We start from the raw sequence: 21,855 nt of genomic DNA, 5'->3' as shown, positions 1-21,855 counted from the left end.
AAGTAATCAGGCATTCTGTCATAGCTTTTGAGAGTTTTTCCCTGCTTTGTTTTGTCACAATCTAAATTCATTTCAATTTGCTATGAAAAGATATAGGGCATGAACCCTTCTGTAAAATACAAGAGAATATAAGAAACAGCAAAGAGAGCTCTAAACATGGAAATTTCATTTTGATAAACAGTGGTGGAAGAAATAAATCCTTTAAAGATTGTGGCACTAAATCATTCAGAATGCATTTGTGTGCCCTGTCCTCCTAAATTTTACCAAAATGAACTAATACAGAAAGAACCTCTGTCTCTGACAGTCAGACTCAAAATTCACAGGTTCACATAATGCCTGGGCTATCCATCACCAGCTTCCTGTGCCTGGGAGCTTTTGTACTTTCAGGAGAAAAGCAGCATCAGATGCTATTTCCTACAAGCGGAACTCAGCCTCCATCTGAGTTTAGCAGAATGATTAGCAGATATTAAAGACAATTTACCACTTAACTGGCTCTCTCTCAGAAGGAATCAGAATTGTGCAGCATTGATTGAGTATGAAAAGAGATTGGCTTTGAAGTATTTTCACTATGAATTACAGGAATTTGTGAATCTGAATGATGGGAAAATGTGGTCCTCCTTCCCTACAATGATAAACTCAACAGGCTGGGGGAGGAATGTAGTAGAGAGGGATCCTGACCCAGGCAACCAGCTATCTCCCCTGACACACCTGCACACACAAAAATGAAAAAATATTCTGTAACAGACTCACATGAAATTAAGGAACAGCCAAGTATACAATATAACAATGAGATGACAGTCTGGGAATTATGAATCAACTGTATTAAATTCTAATCCGTATTCTAATATTACTAGATATCTACATTTATTCTTGTTTCTTTTTCTGTAAAGTAAATTTTAATATTCATTTTGTAGTTATTTTAGTAACTAAAAGAAATAGTATATATTAAATTTAGTCCAATATTTAGCTCATAATAAGTACAGAATAAGAATACTCTGTTATGATTAGAGAATAGTGATTTATATGATATAATTTATACACTATAAATAAATTATAAATATAAAATATAATAGCGTATAAGTAAATTATAAACTATACAAATTCATATTTATGACAATGTCACTGATCAGTTACAGCACAGAATATCCTAGTTTGTCCGATCTACTTTTTATGTTTATTCCTTTACCCAGAATTGAGATTTGGTTAGAACTACAGCCCAGTGAAAGGAAACAACTGAAGCAAAGGTAGAAATAAAAGAAGAAATCTGAAGAGAGATCCAGGAATATTTTAAGAAAAACTTCCAGGGAAGGAATGTAGCTTCGGTCATCCTCAAAGAGAGCCTTACCCCTCTCTACACACGGCGAGTTGGAGTCCTGGGGATGCGCTTCGGGCTGAGAGATAGATGGCTTGGGCCTAAATCTTGGTTGACCACTGGTCAACCATGTAACCCTGTCGATAATCACGTTTACTTGAAGAGTTCTTGCGAGAGTTAAACAACACAGAAGGCTTTATAAATAGTATGTGTCTGGTATACAGAAGTTTTCCATGATCACTTATTTGTCTCCAGCATCCACCAAAAGAAAGTGCAAAGATACACACCATCCTTAATTCCCCTATGGTGCTTATGGGAATACAGTGTCATACCTTATAAACTGCTAGGTGCAACGCTGTGAATCCATTTCTTGTCAGTAGAGATGGGCAGAGTCCTTTCAACATAAGGGCTCGAATATGAGACTGGTTGCCTTACAGAGAAAAATAAAGGCTAAGCTGTGGCAGTGGACTAAATGACTATAGTGTTTCTGACTGAAATACTGAACAGATGTTCAAAAATGTCAGGCTGTTGTTCATAGGCCACTTGTAAAGCTTTCTATTAATTGACAGTTTCACTTTACAAATGACCATTTCTATTACATTTGTAAAACTTTGTGATAATGCTATGTATTTCAGTGCACTTAGGTTACGGTTTTTATTTCGTTCTCTCATCATCAGAAGGTTTTAAAATATAAAATCATTAATGAATTCATCTTAATAAAATATTATTGAAAATTTTTAGATCAAAATACAGTTGTAGAGGATTCCTCAGAACACTAGCAGTAGATCTTATCAGATCAAAGAAATATGGAAAGTTTGACCAAGGTTGGGTAGACATGTTTAAATCAGGGAGAGGTCATTTATTTAATAGAATCTGTTTAATTTGTTTCTGAGGAATGGTTCAGGGATACAGTTATAGTAGATACCTATACATTGCTGTCCTAGTTTTTTTAAAGATGAGTTCGATGAATTTGGTTCAAATTACTCAAATAAATATTTAGCATTCATTTGTCAGTTCAATATATTTATTGAAGGGCTATTATATACCAGACACCATTTTATATGCATAGGATACATTAAAAAACAAAGTAAAGATAGAAACCAAATTAAACTCTTGTCACTCTGACCAATGTTTACTTATACATTTTTACTTTGGCATTTATTAGTTTCCATATACTCTCATTGCCTATGTTTAGCAACTACTTAATGACATTTTGGAGGGTTCTTTAATTAAATGCTTCTTGATTTTACCCATTCCCTGACTGGAAAATCTAATATTGAAAAGGGTTATTGGTTTTCAAACAAACTACCTACTGGGTTTAAAACAGGAGCCCAGTGAAACAAATTCAGAGCAATATTAACGGGAATATTTGCTTGCTAGTTACTGTGTCAAGTGAAGGTTATCAGGGATGAAGAAGGCAAAGCCAAAGAGAAAACTGGGTATGAACAGAATTCCCTTATAAACCATTAAGCAGCTCAATCACTGGTCATATACATATACATACATATATACATATGTATTCAATTAAAAAAGTATAAAGTTTCAATTATTCACCTCCACAAATGCAACATAAATGCAGTAGAGATAGTCCACTTTCAGTGCGGTAATTTAGGTTGACTTTACTGAAGGCTTCATCAGAGCTGCAAAAATACGTTACAGATGATCACAAAATTCATTTCTTAGTATAATTGTCTTTCATTTGAAAATTATTTAAGGGACTTGGTTACTATAAACCCAGAAATATATTTTTTGTAGAATTCTTTTGTACCTAAAGAATTCTGAACCCTCTCTATTAACAATTAAAATGGAGAGAAAATGATGTTAAAAGTTCAAAAGATTGAGTTTAAAGATTCACATGCATAGTTTCTATTTTCTATGTATAATTTGAATTTTTCAGGGTAACTCCATGAATAAAAATTATATGTAATTAGAAAACACAGACATGTAAAAATAAGCTCATTTCTCTCACACTCAAATTTTTTACAATATATTTGTGAAAAATTTTAAATGAAAGTGGAAGAAATAGAGAGAGAAAGAAAGAGTAGTACTGTATGTGTTTGATAAGAGACTGGAGAAAGGCATATTACCCAGATGTATTACAACTTCTGCCTGGAGCAAAATTTTCTTGTACTCTGCCTGGGTCAGATTTCACAGATAAAGAAGGTCTAAACTCAGGTAAGGTACTGTGATATAGTCCCAGGTGAGAAGAGGAGAGATTGAATTAATGAATTCCTTGCCTTTGTCTGAACAAAGACCATTGCCCCAGGAGGGCCCTGGAGAGCTACAGGTAGCCTTTCAAAAAGAATGTACAGCTAACATTTACAACCTCTTCAGGTCCTTGGTACTCCCAGGGCATTTTTAGTAGAAATGAGATCATATCCTTGGCCTCCCAGGTCAATTTCAAGCTGCCTCCTACCTATTTAAATCTCCAGCAGCTTTACAGAGATAGCATGATCTTTGGTGAGTGAGCCAAGGACTCATATCATTTGTAAAGTACTGACACTTGAAAGGTACTATAAATTCAGAACATTATCATCAAGGCACCCCGTCAAGAATATCAAAAGCTATTGGAATTTGAAAATAGAAAAGGAGAAAAGAGGGCTATTCTCCAGGGCACTGCTAAAAAGAGAAATTCTCTAAATCTAGAGACATAGAAAGATCTCAGTAAAATTTTTTTAATTAGCAATGGGAAGTCCAGTGGTTATTTTCATAGACATGGGAATACTTCTCCTATGTTTCTTGCTTCCATATTCAACTTCCCAACAGCAAAGTTCATAGAGATGCTTGCTCACAGTGAAAAACACACACCAGCTTGTTTTGGAAGGGTGTTTATAAATGTTGAGAACATGTTACAACAAAGTAGGATATCCATGAACTCTTATCACTTCTATCATCATTTTCTCTACCTCCAGGAATGATTCCAACAAATTATTTAAAATGTCTCCTTAGAAATAGCCTAACTGTAAATGATACAGCTACTGTATTTTATGGTTTGTACAGTCACATCACAAAATAACATGGTTCTTGGTCACATGTGATCTTTGCCCAAACCAGATTTCTAAACCCTCTGAACTAACTGTAATGTAGATGTTTTGGATGAAATTAATCTAGGTAGTACTTACCAAAGGGCACTTGAGTTCCCACAAGGGAAAAGCATGCAATTCATAGAGGCCTGTGGTTATGACTTTGAATAGTATAGATTTTCTGCAGATCTGAACTGTACTCCTCAAGCTAGGTAGACTAGATTTTCTTCTTAATGTTTGTAGGCAAGCAGTGTTCATAAATCCAAGGGGAAAGAAAACTTGCAACTGAAGATGTTAATGGACAATGATGCAGAAGCTCTGGGCTGCTTTGACACTAATTTCTTGGTTCTTCCATTATTCCTTAATTGAAACACACACTAAAATAAAAAAGAGTTGCTATGGGGAGTAAAGAGAGGTCTCCAGTAACATAAAAAAATCTATATAATCTGCAGCCTAAAAATAAAGCAGGGAAGGATGTTCTTTCTTCTGAGCTAAGCACAATTAATTTAATGGCAAATACTAGCAGGAGAGAAAGCTTTGGAGCATCTGTATAGCAAAACATTCTAGAATAAATTAGCTTTTTAATGTTTATTTCCAATATTATATAGCAATATCTGCCATGTTTTGGTGTTTTCAAAGTAGAAAAAATAATTTCTTGTCCCTATAGTTACACTGAGATTCAAATTCTATTGTAATTCTTCCTTTTAAGTCATTTTTCCCCCATTTTTTCCAAGTTGGGCAAGTTATTTAAGTCTCAATTTCTTCGATTATAAAGTGATTAAAATTATATATAATGACATTGCACTCTTCTGAGAAATAAATTAAGTGCTTACTACAGTACTTGGCATATAAGTGACGCAAAATTATTATTATACTGTTATTACTACTGTTGCCAACTTTACTGAGAATCCAGAACATTCTTTTTGAAGGATAAATCTTGGGGAGAATTTCAGCACAATTTTTCGTACCTATTTGAACTTCCTTATTTGACAGCTTGTAAATTTTCTGATTTTCACAATTAGCTCAATAGATACAAATATTCTATGCTCACAATGACTCTTAGGCTCCTAAAAATATCTACCTTTGACTTCACATGTGTTTAAAAAACAGATGCAACAAAGGGACTAATAAAGGATGAATAGAAGGGGACAAGGAGGTGGATCTCTTGCAATAAAGAAGTGGTCCAAAGGAAAATGTGCAAGGGGTGAGGAAGAGGGAAAGAGGAAATAAGTAGAATAAAGATATGCCATATACAGGAACCTAATAACCTCAATGAATGTAAATGTTATGTGCCATAACATAAGCTAAGATTAATAATATCCATAAGAATGAAAAGTGGGATAGGAGAACTGGAGGAGGAAGGAGGCAGAGGGAGGGAAGGAAGGGAGGGGAAAGGGATTTTTTTTAAAAAAGCAACAAGCTATAGTATGTGTATGTAACCACTCCACAGATGATTATAAAATCCATGAAATCTAAGCATTTATTAATGAATTAAAAAATTAAAAAAATTAAAATACAGATACCTAGATCAATTATTGACTTGGCATTTGTCAATAACTCAGGATCAGTAATCGGAATCACAGTGTTGTAATACAAGTCCAGAAACACCATTAAAATGAGAAATTATTTTCAACACTGGAGCTATAAATAAACCAGAAATCAAAAACTCCAAAGGAGGAGGTTGAAATAAAAATAACTTTACTTAAGAAGGGAGACTCAATTATCTCTTATTCCGTGACCTAACAATGATGATTCATTCAATAGGTCTGGCACATCACCTACTAAGCACCTACTAAGTGGCCCAATTCTGCTCTCCATGCTCACTCCAAGTTGCTTTTAGCAATCTGCTTCAAATAAAATACTCACTACCTCTCGAATCTTTAAAAGCATTAGTCCTAGGGATAGAAATGGTACACAAAGCATTGCCACTGTCCGTGGCATTAGTCATGATCTCTGATGCTCTATCAGCTTTACAAAAAAGAAAGAAAGAAAAAGAAAGTAAATGCTCAATAAACAGACATGCAAAATACTAAAGGAAACTTCTTTATTAAAAAAATAACAACACTAAATGAACACCAATTGTAACACAAATAAAATCAAGGACATAATTAGTGATGTTTTATTCAACAATTATTTCTCAATTCACTGCATCCTGAACTAGACCTGATTACCCATAAGCGACTCAGCATACTGTTGTCCTGAACCCCCTGTTCAAAACTGAGCTAATGCTTATTGCTTTTGTTCCACTCTTGAATTCTTTCCTTCCTGGACTCATGCAAGTTCTACTGGTTTCAACAAAATGAATCAGCAAAGAATAGACTTTTGCTATATTTGGGAGTCCAGTGCGATTTTAATAGCACAATATTTTTAGCTTAACTTTAATAACTAGAATGTAGATTTTTTTAATAAAAGCTACTTCCTAAATTTGAATCCTTACTTCCCATTAAGTTCTAATCAAATGTTTCTGTTTTGATATATGAAATTAAAATATTCAAGACTTTAAAGAAATCATTGCTGAGAGAAATTTCATTTTCTCTTCTTTTACCTCTTCTAGGGTAACAGCATGTGTCAAATTCACTGCCCATTGAGCGTCACTTATGTATTTTAATACCCAAAGCTCAATTTATTTTTTAATTTCCTTTTACATTTTTCATCACTTGCCATGCCATATACTAATTTAACATATCCTAATGAGTTCACAGCACTTGCTGGGGCATGGATGAAATTCCTAATTAAAGTGAAGTCACTATTATGAATATATTTCTAATAGTAAAGTCTGTCCTTAATGATTAAAAATGGTAGTTCTATACCTGAAGGTTACTTTCTTTCTTGTGGTATAATGAAGTCTTTTTCCTAGCCTTTACCTTTTACCCAGAAAAATGTGCAGTTTTGTGATCCAATTAAACTTCTTTCTCATGACCTCATCCTTTCAAGAAGACATCTGACATGACCATAGTAGGAGCTATTAAAATATATCATTTTAACAGTTGGTCAAAAGATAACTCATTGCTGTAGAAAATATTCAGAGAAAAAGCCACTTTTTAAAAATTAATATATGGGGTTAAATTAAGGGAAAAGCTAAGAAGGTAGAAAGAAAAGAGATTTATTGTAGGTAGTCTGGTTTTTTAGATTACTTAGATTTCAAATAGTGGTTGTAATTTCTTGTGAAGTTCTTTGTAGGTTTTCTCCACAGAACAATAGAAAGAACAATTAATATCCCTTCTACAAGAAATATCCAGAAACATATTTGTTCAATATATACCAGATCAAGTTTGCAAATTTTCAATTTGCAGTATATTCATTTATTCAGCATACAATAGGCAACTATTGAGATATAGTGGCAGACAAAGCAAGGATATCTAAATATTATAAAATTCACCTTTATCATAAGATTTTTGTGAGGTTTAAATATGCTAGAACTCATAAGACTTTTACAAATGTTAGCTGCTATGATAAGAACCTTTATTAAGGTATTGCTATTAATTATTTTCACTTTTGTGTCATTCACTTTCCAGAATAGAGATAGAGAAAGGAATGCTGGAGCTTGTGTTGAATGGGAGAGAGAGGAAAGGGAGGGCAGAGGAGAGAAACAGAATGAGAAGCGGTAAGATAAAAGGGGTGGGAAATTTTCCCTGAACAACTGTGAAAAGAAGTAGAGAAACAGAATTAGGTTCTTGAGAACTTGGTTTGAGGTCTTTTTCTTGTGAACAAAGATTTATTTTTGTTTTATTCTGTTTTATGGCTAATTAGCACAACACAGTATTTAACATGACAAATAATATTTTCATTACAAGATGAGGGTAAGGACCCCCAGGCACACCCACCAGCAGCTCACTGAGCCTCCAGGGCACCTGCAACAACAGAGGTGTCCCTCATCACCCTGCCCTTGGGCCACTTGGCTGTGCAGCTACCTGGTTCCACACTGCAGAGGCACAGGGGGATATAAAGGCCATTGTCCTGAGCTGCAGAAGTGAACGACACAGAGAGGGCCTCTTTAGGGCTCCCAGATGAAAACTGAAGCCCACTGGAAAAGTGAAGAGAATCTCTGCAGTAAAGGCATACCACACCATCGTACTTGGTAAGCAAGAGGGATCATCACCTCCCATCAGAACCTGGACTATCTTCAGGGGAAAGGCAGCTGGAATCTGCAATAGAACCTTGCACAGTTCAACCCTGAAGGAAGACAGGGAGTTCAACTTGGGACTGGCAGCCAGAAATCTGCCTGAATCTTACAAGTCTGTGACTGGCTTACTGAGATTCATTGACTTATAACCGCACACTGTTGCCCATGTTGTCTGTTGTGACAGCAGAGACATACCCTGAAGGAGTCCCTTCATTTTTACCTTTTATTTGTTATTTTCAAAATTACCACTATTTTTTTGCTCTTATTTTTAATTTTTTTCTTCTTTTTCTATTCGTGTAAAATTTTTTTTCTTTTGTCTTTCTTTTCTCTTTTCTTTCTCTCTCTCTCTTCCTCAGTCCCTTGCTGTCCCACATTGTTCTTCATCTCCCTTTGTGTTCCTGTTCTAGCCCTAGTTCATATTTCTTCATTATTTTTCTTTTCTTCTCTTTCTTTCTCTCACCTGTATCCTCTGGCCTCACTGTTAACGTTCCCCCATCCTTCTACCTATCCCTCCCTCCCCAACTCCTTCTAATTCCCAATCCTGAAGGGTAAAGTTGCTAGATTGAAGAGTTTATTCAATATAAATATATGTTGGGTTGGTCCTTGATTTTGATTTAATTCACACAGTTAAAGGTGATAGATTAATAATTACCACAAATTGTTATTTTCTAAGAGGTACTTGATGATATTGTATTGCTAATTGTATCACTTGGGCTAAGGAGTTGTGAGAGATCTAATCAGTTGTCCTTCCTGGTATAATGAAAATGACATAGCCTCAGAGCTATTAGAGACTCAAAACCTAAAGACCAGGTATAACTGGAAGACACCTCTGAGAAGCAATCATTCCATAAGGGTTCTTAATACATCAACAAAGATACTTACAATAAGCAACTTCAAAGTATCAACCCAGGAACTGAACCAAGGACAGTACCAAAAACAAAAACGAGAATACATTTAAGCAAGGCACAAACTCAGACTTCCACCCCACAAAAGGCTAATTCTGGGGAAAACGAAGTGGAAAAGTCTGATAATCAACCACCTGGACACCCTGAACAGATAGCACAGGAAGTAACAAAACAGATGAATGAGGGTCTAGAAAAATTTGAAGCAGAAATGATCTCTCAGATAACTACAGAGATTGTGAGCAGAGTGAAAGGCATGACTAGAGGCTCTGGAAGAGAAACAGATAAAAAAAAATAGATGAGCTCAGAAATATGCTGGAAGCCATGAATGCCCAGCATAAGAAACAAATGGAAACTGTGTTCACCCAACATAAGAAAGAAATGAAATCCATGAAACAGATTAAAACAGATATTCAGGAGATTAAAACTTCATTGAAAGCATGCATAGCAGATTAAGGGAATCTGAAGATAGAATATCAGATATAGAAGACAGGATTGTGGTTAAGGACCATGAAAACAGAGATTTCTTAAAAATAGTAAGGGACCACAAGAAATAAATCCAGCAGCTGCTAGATGATGCAAAGAATAACATAAGACTGATAGGAATCCACGAAAAAACAGGAGAAAGTACAATTGACATAAAGAAACTGTTGGCAGAAGTAATAGTAGAAAACTTCCCAGACAAAGGTGGAGAATTGGACATACACGTAAGTGAGGCATATAGAACTCCAACTAGCCATGATCAAAAAAAATCTACACCTAGACATATAATAGTCAAGATCCCAGAAACCCAACAGAAGAACAAAATCCTATAGGTAGTTAGAGAAAAGAAACAAATCATCTACAAAGGAAAGCCCATCAGAATCATGGCAGACTTCTCAACACAAACCCTCAAATCAAGGAGAGCCTGGAGTGAAGTATTTCAAGCCCTAAGAGAAAATAACTTCCAACCTAGACTGTTGTATACTGCAAAATTATCTTTCAAAATAGATAGGGAAATTAGATACTTCCAAAACAAAGAACATCTGAGAAATTTCATGAACACCAAAGCAGCACTCCAAACAATTCTAAGCAATATCCTAGAAAAAGACAATGAAGGTCACAACTCCATGAGGGCCAACAGAGGGAAGCCACAAGACAAGGTAAGAAACTAAAGAGAAAGGGGGTAATATAAGAAATAAAAAAGCCAACAACAGAAAAACATCATGACAAGGATGAGTCAATACCTACCAATTATAACTATCAAAGTTAATGGTCTCAATTCAACAATCAAAAGAAACAGACTGACAAAATGGATTAAGAAACAAAATCCAACAAAATGTGGTATACAAGAAACACACCTAACTCAAAAGGAAATTGACAGATTGAATGTAAAAGGATGGAAAACAGTTCTCCACGTGACAGGAACTGAGAAAAAAGCAGGTGTAGCAATCTTATTGCAGACAAAGTAGATTTCAAACCAAATCTAATTAAGAGACACAAAAATGGTCACTACATCCTTGTGAAGGGAACAATCCAAGAGGAGATGACAATCCTAAATATGTATGCATCAAATACAAATGCCCCCAATTACACAAAACAAATACTAATGGACAAGAAAAACCAAATAACCACTAATACAGTTGTAGTGGGGGACCTCAATACCCCACTATCACAAATAGATCATCTAGACAAAAAATTAACAATGGAATTCTAGAAATGAATGAAGCTATTGAACAAATGGACTTAATAGATGTTTACAGAGTGTTCCACCCTACAAAATCAGAATATACATTCATTTTGGCAGCACACAGGTCATTCTTCAAAATAGACCACATGCTAGCTCATAGGATATGTCTAAGTAAATGTAACAGAATGGAAGTTACCCCCTGTATATTATCAGACCATAGTGCAATAAAATTGGAGACCAATAAAATAAGAAACCGTAAAACCCCCACAAACACATGGAAATTGAAAACACCCTCCTGAACAACCAATAGGTCACAGAGGAAATTAAAGAAGAAATTAGACAGTTTCTACAAGTAAATGATAATGCCAGTACAACATATAGGAATCTATGGGACACAATAAAAGCAGTTCTATGTGGGAAATTCATAGCAGTGAACCCATATTAGGAAAACAGAGAGAACTCAGATAAATAACCTAAAGCAGAACCTCAAGCTCCAAGAAAAAGAAGAGTATAACAAACCCAAAGCTCATACAAAAAAAAAGGAAATTAAAAAGATCAGAGCAGAAATCAGTGCAATTGAGACTAAAAGAAGGATACAAAAAATTAATGAATCAAAGAGTTGGTTTTTCAAAAGGATAAATAAAATCAATAAACCTTTAGCCAACCTTATCAAAAAAAGGAAAGAAGGGGCTGGGGATTTAGCTCAGTGGTTCCACCACCTGCTCCGGAAGTGCAAGGACCCGAGTTTGATCCCCGGTACCAACAAAAAAAAAAAAAAAAAGGAAAGAAAAGGCTCAAATCCATGCAATTAAGAACAAAAAAAGTGAAGTCACAACAGACTCAGCAGAAATCCAGAGGCTCATCAATACTTACTTTGAGAACCTGTACTTTAATAAAATGGAAACACAGAAGAAATGGACAGATTCCTAGATACATATGAATTGCCAAAGTTAAATGAATTCTAAACACCCCAATTAAAATGAGTGACATTGAAAACATAATAAAAAATTTACCAACAAAGAAAAGCCCAGGTCCTGATGGGTTCACTGCTGAATTCTAAAAGATATTTAAAGGAGAACTATGGCCATTACTCTTTAAACTCATCAAGGAAATTGAAAGGGAAGCAAGGCTTCTGAACTTATTCCTGGAAGCAAGTATTACTTTGATTCCAAAACCAGAGAAAGACCCAACCCAAAAAGAGAACTACAGGCCAATCTCCCTAATGAACATAGATGCAAAAATCCTCAAGAAGATACTGGCAAACAGAATACAGAGGGTCATCAAGAAGATCATACATCCTGACCAAATCGGATATATCCCAGGGATGCAAGGACGGTTTAACATTCATAAATCAATAAACATAATACATTATATTAACAGAGTCAAGGATAAAACCCATATGATCATCTCAATAGATGCAGAAAAGGGATTTGACAAAATCCAACACCCATTCATGATAAAAATGCTACAGAAAATTGGAATAGAAAGTCTTTATCTCAACCTGATTAAGGCTATCTATGAAAAACCAATAGCCAACATCATACTAAATGGTCAAAAACTGAAAACTTTCATGCTAAAATCAGGAACAAGACAAGGATGCCCACTATCACCACTCCTGTTTAATGTTGTTCTCGAAACATTAGCCACAGCAATTAGAAAAGAGAAAGAAATAAAAGGAATAAAGATAGGAAAGGAAGAAGTTAAACTGTCGTTATTTGCTGATGATATGATACTTTACATAGAAGTCCCAAAAAAAGTCAACCAAAAGTCTTCTAGACATAACTGACAGATTCAGTAGAGTAGCTAGATATAAGGTTAACACTCAAAAAACAATAGCCTTCTTATACACAAATAGCAGACTCATTGAGAGAGAAATTCGGGAAACAATTCCTTTTACAGTAGCATTCAAAAAAATGAAATATCTAGGAATCAACCTAACAAAGGAAGCAAAAGACCTCTACACTGAAAACTAAAGCATTCTGAAAAAGGAGATTGAGGACGATATAAGAAAATGGAAAGACATCCCTTGTTCCTGGGTAGGAAGAACGAATATAGTGAAAATGGCCATACTTCCAAAACTACTATATAAATTTAATGCAATGTCAATTAAATTTTCAACAGTATACTTCACAGAACTAGAGAAAATAATCCAAAACTTCCTTTGGAACCAGAAGAGACCTAGAATAGCAAAAGCAATTCTAGGCAATGGAGACATGGCTGGCAGTGTCACAATCCCAAACTTGAAACTATACTAAAAGCTACTGTGATAAAAACAGCATAGCACTGGCAAAGAAACAGACCCAAAGATCAGTGGAATAGATTAGAAGGTGCAGAAACAAGTTCAGACATACTCAGCCACCTCATCTTTGACAAAGGAGTCATCCATCCTCATTGGAGGAAAGACAGCCTATTTAATAAATGGTGTTGGAAAAACTGGATTTCAACCTGCCAAAGATTAAAACTAGACCCATACCTATCACCATCCACTAAACTTAGATCGTAGTGGATTAAAGATGAAAATATTAAGACAGAAACAATAAATTTGCTGGAAGATAAGCTAGGTAGAACTCTTAAAGATATTGCCATAGGAAAAGATTTTATGAATAAAACCTCAGTATCATGGGTACTAGCATAAAGGATCAACAACTGGGATCTCATCTTATTAAAAAGCTTCCTCACTGCAAAAGAAACCACAAACAGAGCTAAGAGACAACCTACAATGCGGGAAAAAATTTTTAGCAGCTGTACCTTAGACAAAGGACTAATATCTAGAATATATAAAGAACTTAAAAAAATCAGACCCCCCAAATTCAAAGACCCAATTCAAAAATGGGCATCTGAAATGAACAGACATTTCTCAGACAAAGAAGTAAAAGCAGCAAATAAACATGTGAAAAGATGCTCAACATCACTGGTCATTTGAGAGATGCAGATGAAAACAACACTGAGATTCCACCTCACCCCAGAAAGAATGGCTGCTATCAAGAAATCAACCAATAACAAGTGCTGGCGGGGTTGTGGGGAGAAAGGAACCCTTCTCCATTTTTGGTGGGAGTCCGTACTGGTGCAGCCACTGTGGAAATTAGTATGGAGATACCTCAAAGAACTAGGACTAAGGGTCCCATTTGACCCAGCTATTCCCCTGCTGGGTATCTTCCCCAAAGAATTAAAAGAATCATACCACAGTGATATATGTGCACCCATGTTCAGAGCAGCAAAATTTGTAATAGCTAAAACGTGGAAATAGCCCACATGCCCATCAACTGGAGACTGGATAAAGAAAATGTGGGGTTTTTTAAAAAATAAAATGGAATACTACTCGGCCATAAAAAATGAGAAATTAGAGACATTTATAGCTAAATGGATGCATATTAAGGCCATACTCTTAAGTGAAATAAATAGGACACACATGTGTAAATACCTAATAGTTTCTCTAGTGTGAAAAACTGAAAGTGTATATAAGGATTAAAATGTTTAAAATAAATAATTGACAATTTGAAATAGGAAGAAAAGGTCCAAAGTTGTAGGGGTGGTGGGAGGGGAAGGGGAAAGGAAAGAAGGGAAAGGAAAAATTATGAGAAAAGAAAAAAAAAGAAATGAAATCTGTGTAAATAGAGAAGGGTGCACAGGTAAAGGTGAAAAAAATAAGAACTAAGATACATTATGTACAGATACAAGCACCCAATGATAAATGTAAACGTATTATATACCTAAAATGTACCAATAAAAGAATTTAAGGAAAAAATAATTACAAGATGATATTTCTCTACTCAATATTGTACTTATTATCTTGATAGACAATTTCTACTCTTCTTAAATAAGGTCAACTCCAATGTTTTTGAAGCTATTCACTTTGTAATTGCTAAATTGCATAGTTAGCTATAGCTCTGAAAGAGATCTTTAAAAGAGGTTTCATTTGGAGGATGAGTGTGATGTGATCCAGGTGGGCTTACAGGAAATTTTCAAGGGAAAATAAATAGAAAGGTATTCATCAGAAAGGCTCCATTATTTTTTCTTCTTCTCTGTTTTCATTTCCTCTAACTACTGTGACTGCTTTCACATGGAAGGTAATATTCTTTTGACCATTTTTGTGCACTTAATAAACTTAATTTCAAAATGTGATATCATTATTGACCAAGATGTATCTATTCAATCCAAAATAGATTAAAATTGAGAAAAATAGATTGTTTTTAGACTATGTTGATAAGTCATGGCACTGGAAAATTGTAAGCCCTCTGAAATCTCCTTATATTTTAAAATTTCATATTAAGATTAAGCAGGTAAAAGTACACTTGACAAAGAATTGGCAAAATAGTTCTGAAACTTTTTTATGCCTTAAAATATATTGAAGCAAAATAATTTAATTGGAAGCCTTTTAAAAGTTATGTATGTAGAACTATGTGAATGGTTTTCAAAAATTATGGGAAGTTAACTGATATTGCCTGAGTAGTTGCTTTTTAAATGTGTATTCTCCCACCACCCATAGAAAATTCTCATACACAACATACATAAAAATTGTATAGTGGCATATTAAAAGTGAAATTTTTTTCAAAGATAATTCTCATCCACTTCTATTTTCCCCTCCTAGGTTGAGAACCAAGATCAGGAAGATCATATATTTTGAAGTCAAACAATGATAGATGCAATTCCCGCTCATTTATACAAACTGCATAACCTAGTTTCAATAAGTTTACTTTCATTAGCCTCATTTTTTTGCAATAAAATAGCAATTACAATATCTATTTGAGTGATGTTAGTATAAACAATAACGGTTAGTTTCTAACTAACAGATTTCAGTATTTACCATCGGCCAAACACTGTTTTAGAGCCCTTTGCATATATATCATCAGTATTATATGAGGTAAAGTCACATAAACATTCTTAGCAACATGCCTAGTATATGGTAGGCAGTAAGCTATTAGTGGGACTTCCTTTCAAGTGCTATATAAATAGTTACTATACATAAACATAAAGATAAACAAGGCTAAAGAAGAGGAAGAAGCACCTTTAGTAAGCACATATACTAGTGAGGAGACAGACCTGTAAATGGATACAGACAACATCATCAGTGTCATTATACCACTAGACATAAAGATCAGAGGCAGTAGACTCAGTCAGTTATGTCCTAACATATCACTTTTGTCTTTCCTTCTCCTTTTGCCTTCTCTTTTTTCATCTCTTCCCATCTCTCATTTGTTATTTCAATAAATGTCCAAAGATATGAGTGAAAGTAACTTTGTTGTAGAAGGTGAAACCACATTCCATTTCCATTTCATTCCTTTCCCCTCTCATTCCCAAATTGCTGTAAATTGCATAGGAAAGATAATGATGGAGCTCTTTATGACTGAATTAAATTAAGTACTATTTCCCCTTTATTATAGTGCTGGCAAAATCTATGTCATGAATGCTGCTTATTTGCTCTGACAAAGCAATGGTGCATTACATAGTAGAAAATCTCTTTTAATGAATTAAATTAGTATCTACTAAGAAAAAATAAATTTGTTAGCAAAAGCAAACAATTTGGGTTTACAGAAGAGATCTTCCACTTGTGATTCCTATGTTTGATGTACACTTTTGAGCACTGTGTACAATTTTTCCTGCTATCTACAGATTTAGAGAAAGGCTCTACTTAGTTAACATAATGTTATCATAGGTAGTCCCTTTACAGTAGATAAGCTATGATTAAGAATAAAAAGTAAAGAGATTCTAATATTTATTTAGTACTTAGATATTAAATATTATTTCATATAAAATTATGCTTCATTTCCCAACTGCCCTTAAAATTTTGGTGGACCAGCCAGTGAATAAGATAACAGATATTCTCAGTATGCTATTCTTTTTTCTCCTGGTCACTCATCATTTTATTCCAAAGAAAAGGAAATTCTTAGAATTCCGCCCTAGAAGCAATTGACTTTCTTTCCAGATGATGTTATCTGCCCTGATGGAGTCAAAGCACAGCACTCTATTTTGGTTTGTTTGTTTGCTCTCTCAAGGCGTGTATAAGTCAACAATTCAGATTCTTCCAAGTTAGGACCACAGATACTGACTCATTTGATATGAGCTAGCACTATGGAACCTATGACTTTTAGCAAATGCTGCAGGATACACCAGCCTAGGAGGTGCTGGGCACCTGAGAGACATGCCTGGCGTGTGAGAAGACCTCCCCCCAGCTTTGTCAGCAACAGCACTAGCCACTAGTCTTCCTCTCTGCAAAGTCTGCAAGGATCATCTTCTGGAAATTTGAAATCCATTGTGCTGAGCCTCCTAATACTCTGGTCTAAGAATTCTTCAAATTCCATCTATGATACTGAACAGCTATATTTGAGATTTTGGAATCATAATGAATTGTTACAGCATTTTATATTTTAAGTGTTTTAAAATATTCTCTTCATATGTAAACATTGTAAACTCTCTCATTTCCTAACTTTTAATAAACTAGTATATGTCATTCCTACTCCACAGTAAGTCTCCTTTATTCCATGCTGTCCTTATTAAGCCAATCAATCAGCATAAAACAAGTCTCCAGCTATTCAATGCTTACTGTATGTTGGCCTCCATACTTAGAACTTACTTTAAATCATTTTCAAATATACTGGGGGACTGGTATTATTTACCTCATTTTACAAATGCAAATGAGGCTCAAGAACATTACGAAACATAGGTAAGCATATACAGTTTATAAAAGAACTTGGACTTAATTTTATGTTTGCATGACTCCAAAAGCCTTACACTGACTGGCAGAGCTTTCTTAACATAATCTGGACAAGACTTTAATTTTCATGTCTCATAAAATTTCCATTGCACTCATCTATTCTTGCATTTAAAACTGATAAATCACTCAAGCATGATGGTGTAATCCCAGCACTCAGGAGGCTGAGGCAGAAGCATCACTGTGAGATAGAGGCCAGCCTGGGCTACATAGTGAGTTGAAGGGAAGTCTGCACTACATAACAAAGCCATGCCTCAAAACCCAACCAAACAAAATTGATAAATCAAGGCTTGACTCTTCTATGTTTGAAAACCCACTCACTTTTTCTTCCAGTTAGCATTTGTTACAGCCTGTTGTCTGTGAGGGTTATTTATATATGTAAGTCTCCCCTCAACCAAATTGTGAATTCGTGCAGCAAGCAGCAGGGTGTAGTAAGAAGAGCTCTATTTATGGAGACATATCTTATGAATCACAATCTAGTATTTTCTGGCTATATAATCTGCACGAATCACAATATGTTATCCTTAGCTTTGTTATCCACCAAAATTAACATCATACACCAAACAACATTATGGTAGGGACTAAATAATGTCTTGTATACAATGTTTCTGGGACACTACCCCAAGCATAGCTGTCACTCAACAAATTTTGGATTTTAAATTCCCTGACACTGATCTCTGCCTTTATCTTCCAGCACTAATCAGCAAAAAGGTCACCTTTGCTGCTGAATTTAGCAGAGGTAAGCTTAAAATAGCTGGCACTTATGGTATGAGAAAAAAAAACAACAAACCTGTCCATCTAAAGTCTATTATTGAGCCTAATACCAAAATGGATTTCCTAGTTTAAGCTAGCCTTGCCATATTTAACAGTACTTCCTACATTAAAAAATAACAAAAAAATGAGGTTTGGACTTTTGTAAAGTTGAGAAAAATCTCTTCAACTTACTCCCATTTTCTTCAGCAAAGTTATTTGAATCAATAAGTGCTAGAAGGCTTATGATTCAGTTCTATATTTATATTTTCCAATATATATCTTATACATATCTTATATAAATGCTAGTCACATCTCTACAGGAGTTTCAAATGTTTTCCTACTGTACCTGAATGTGATGCAAAAGTAGTATTCCAGTTGAATCTTATCAAAGTAAAAGTGTTGAGTTCATCATTTTGGACCAAATCAGAGAACCAATCATTTGCTAAACTATAAATTGAATACCCATAAAGGCCTTAATAATTCTACCGCCATATTTCATATAAACCTTAGGATGCATGGATGATTTTATTTGCCAGTTATATAATATTTACATATTTACTATATCTGAATTTTTTTTCAAAAGCATAATGCCATTTGCTTGTTGCTTTACAGTTGTTTTCTAATTAAAACTAGGGAGTTCTTAGCCATGAGTAAATGACACAAACAATATAGCTGAAGGGGAACATGCGAAATTGGCATAGACAGCTAGCTAAATACACCAAGGTGCATCTAGTTTCTCCCTAAGGTTGTCTGTGTACATGAAGCTATTGCTCCTCTTTTCTGAATATTTTTTTTTTTTGTCTTCCAAGGTTGTGTCGTGCTCTCAGATTATTTTTTATCTCATTATGGAACAAAACCTACCGAAAGCCTGAAGCTAGTGTTGCATGTCATTATATGATTACTCAGGTGCAGGATAACATTCAATTCCACACTTTCAATATCAAGAGACCGAAGGTTTGCTAAGCTGGACTTAAAGTAGTAGTCTAAAGAACAATACAGCTAGTATGCTGCCACATGGGGGAGAGAAGTCCTGGTGCTTGATGCCGGCATTGGTTATAAGAATGATCTAGTTCCAGAGAAGATTATTCAGATCCATAACAGCTTATATTTAAAAACAAGCTTAATCTCTTTGAAGTTTAATCTCTCTTAAACTTTAGTAGCGAAAGAATGCTGTCATATTTTAAGGTGCAATGTTTGCAGTTAAGGAAGTGAGATATTTGCACTGTAGGTGTGGTCAAAAGAGATGACCTGATATTTTGAGACTTAGAACATGATTTGCTGTATACAAGGCTTTATGTATATACATTCAAACACACACACACATACACACTCAAATATGGACACATCTAAAACAAGATTAATGATAAAGATAGTTATATGAATAAATAGTAACTCTGAAAACTTTACCCAAAAATATGTCTCATCTCTGTAAATTCTTTTTCCTTGATCCTCGGGTCATCTTCTGATCTTTCTATTGTAATAACATAAGATTCATTGACTTTCTTCTTCCACTCATCTAGCAAAGAAAAACAGATTATATTGATTTGTATTTTATAAAACATAGTTTATAATGTACAAGTAATCAAAACTCTTTTCTATTCTGGATTCTACAATATTTAATTTGAATTACTGATTAAGAGTTTAAAATGAAGATGTTTATATTAAAATACAATCGTACTGAATTGTACTAGTTAAGAATCCATTTGATATAGGATAGTATATTTAGTTAGAAATATACATTGATTTATTTCATTTTATTTTATTACATTTTAATTATAGTAGTCCTTGTCACTAATTTTTAGGCTTTAAATATTAGAAATCTAAGCTATAATTCTGAGATATTATAGTATTATAATACAGTATTATAAATTTTTTATAACATATCAATGTACTAATCTAATATTTTTATAAGACGTTTTCTGACTTATGTAAAGATCTTTCAGAGAAAAATGAGTTCAGATACTCTGCCCAACACTTTCATATGATATCCTCTATGTACAAATTAACACATTTTCCAATTAGTTAATTCTTATCTATAACTATAATTGAACAATATTACATTTAAAGTAGCAAGAATAATTACCAGTACAAGTTTGTGTTGGTCTAGATTTATAATTTCCCATTTGTTAGAAGTTTTTACTTCTCTTCAGAGCAGTTCTTCAGGGTTACAAGATTCCAAGTTCAAGTGCAATGACAATTCAGTTGAAAAATACTTTGATAGTCTGGCTAAAAATAAGCCAACTGCCAAAAGGAATGTCATGCAACAACGGCAAAGAACAAAATAGTGTATGCTTTCAAGAGTGAAATCATAAAGGGAACTAATCAGTCTGTTTAAAAGAGCTATATAAAATAAACAGAAAATGTTTCAAAACAATTATTTGCTTTCATCAATTGATTATCTACCCATACATACGTTCATGGGCCATTTATTTAACAGATTAATCTAGAAATTGGTTCAGTGACATCTGAGCTTCCCTAAAAAGCTATTGAAACATCCTATATCTTCTTTCAGGATCCTTTTTCTCCTCAGCCAAAATAATGGTCGTTGGAAAATAGTGATTGATGATAGAATTTGTCTATAAAAATAAATAATAGAAACGCATATGCTAAGGCATGTAACAAATAGAAATGAATGTAGGTTTTGCCTACAAAATTAAATTTTAGGAAAATTAAAATTAGGAAGAAATTTTAGACAGAGATCATGATTAATTTACACTAGTTGATTATTCTGACCCTAAAAATCATAGATAAGAATATAAGACACTTTTATCACTAGGAATTCATGGAATAATAACAATACAATTAAGGCTAAAAAGACTGGATGTTTGTCAAATGCTTGACAGTGGTCCAAGAGCTATTGCCTTACACATTTTGTCAGTATTACCTTGTACATTCCCTAAAGGTAGATATTATTCAGATAGTACGGATGAGAAAATCCACAGGTGGTAATGGGTAGTGAAGTCTGAAATCAGTTCTGAGAGTGTTTGCCTCTAGCATTCAACCTATACATTGTTATTGATATGTCTCATATTCCTCTTTTATTCACCTTTCATTTATCCCATCTCTCTCTCTCTCTCTCTCTCTCTCTCTCTCTCTCTCTATATATATATATATATATATATATCCTAAGTATGATACAGAATAAATGAATCCAGAAAGGAAGTTTGTCAGATATTTTTCCTAGATAATCTTATAATACCTAGAGGATATAAATTTCTATCTTGACATTCACTTCAGGAGGATATAGTTTTAACAGGTATAGATTTTATATTTACTACAGTTGAATGTTACAACAACTCTGATTTGAATGCAAATGCCTAGAAAAATTGATGACTCTTCACACATTTTTCTCAGCAAAAGAAAT

The 21,855-nt window shown here is 34.2% G+C and overlaps 1 protein-coding gene across 1 annotated transcript in view; it reads right to left on the bottom strand.

Annotated features, from left to right (window-relative positions):
• Tnni3k (TNNI3 interacting kinase) overlaps nucleotides 1–21,855 on the bottom strand; it is a 330,025-nt gene that overhangs the window by 272,897 nt on the left and 35,273 nt on the right. The window contains 3 exon segments of the mRNA XM_087212909.1: nucleotides 1,645–1,742; nucleotides 2,867–2,952; nucleotides 19,899–20,007. Coding sequence (XP_087069035.1) covers nucleotides 1,645–1,742; nucleotides 2,867–2,952; nucleotides 19,899–20,007 — 293 coding nt within the window.

Source organism: Heterocephalus glaber, unplaced genomic scaffold (genome assembly GCF_053883595.1).
Source record: "Heterocephalus glaber isolate CG9 unplaced genomic scaffold, H.glaber_assembly_v1.0 deba00001442, whole genome shotgun sequence".
Taxonomy (NCBI): Eukaryota; Metazoa; Chordata; class Mammalia; order Rodentia; family Bathyergidae; genus Heterocephalus; species Heterocephalus glaber.
Note: the sequence above shows the minus strand (reverse complement) of the source record. Positions and strands in the feature narration are given on the sequence as shown.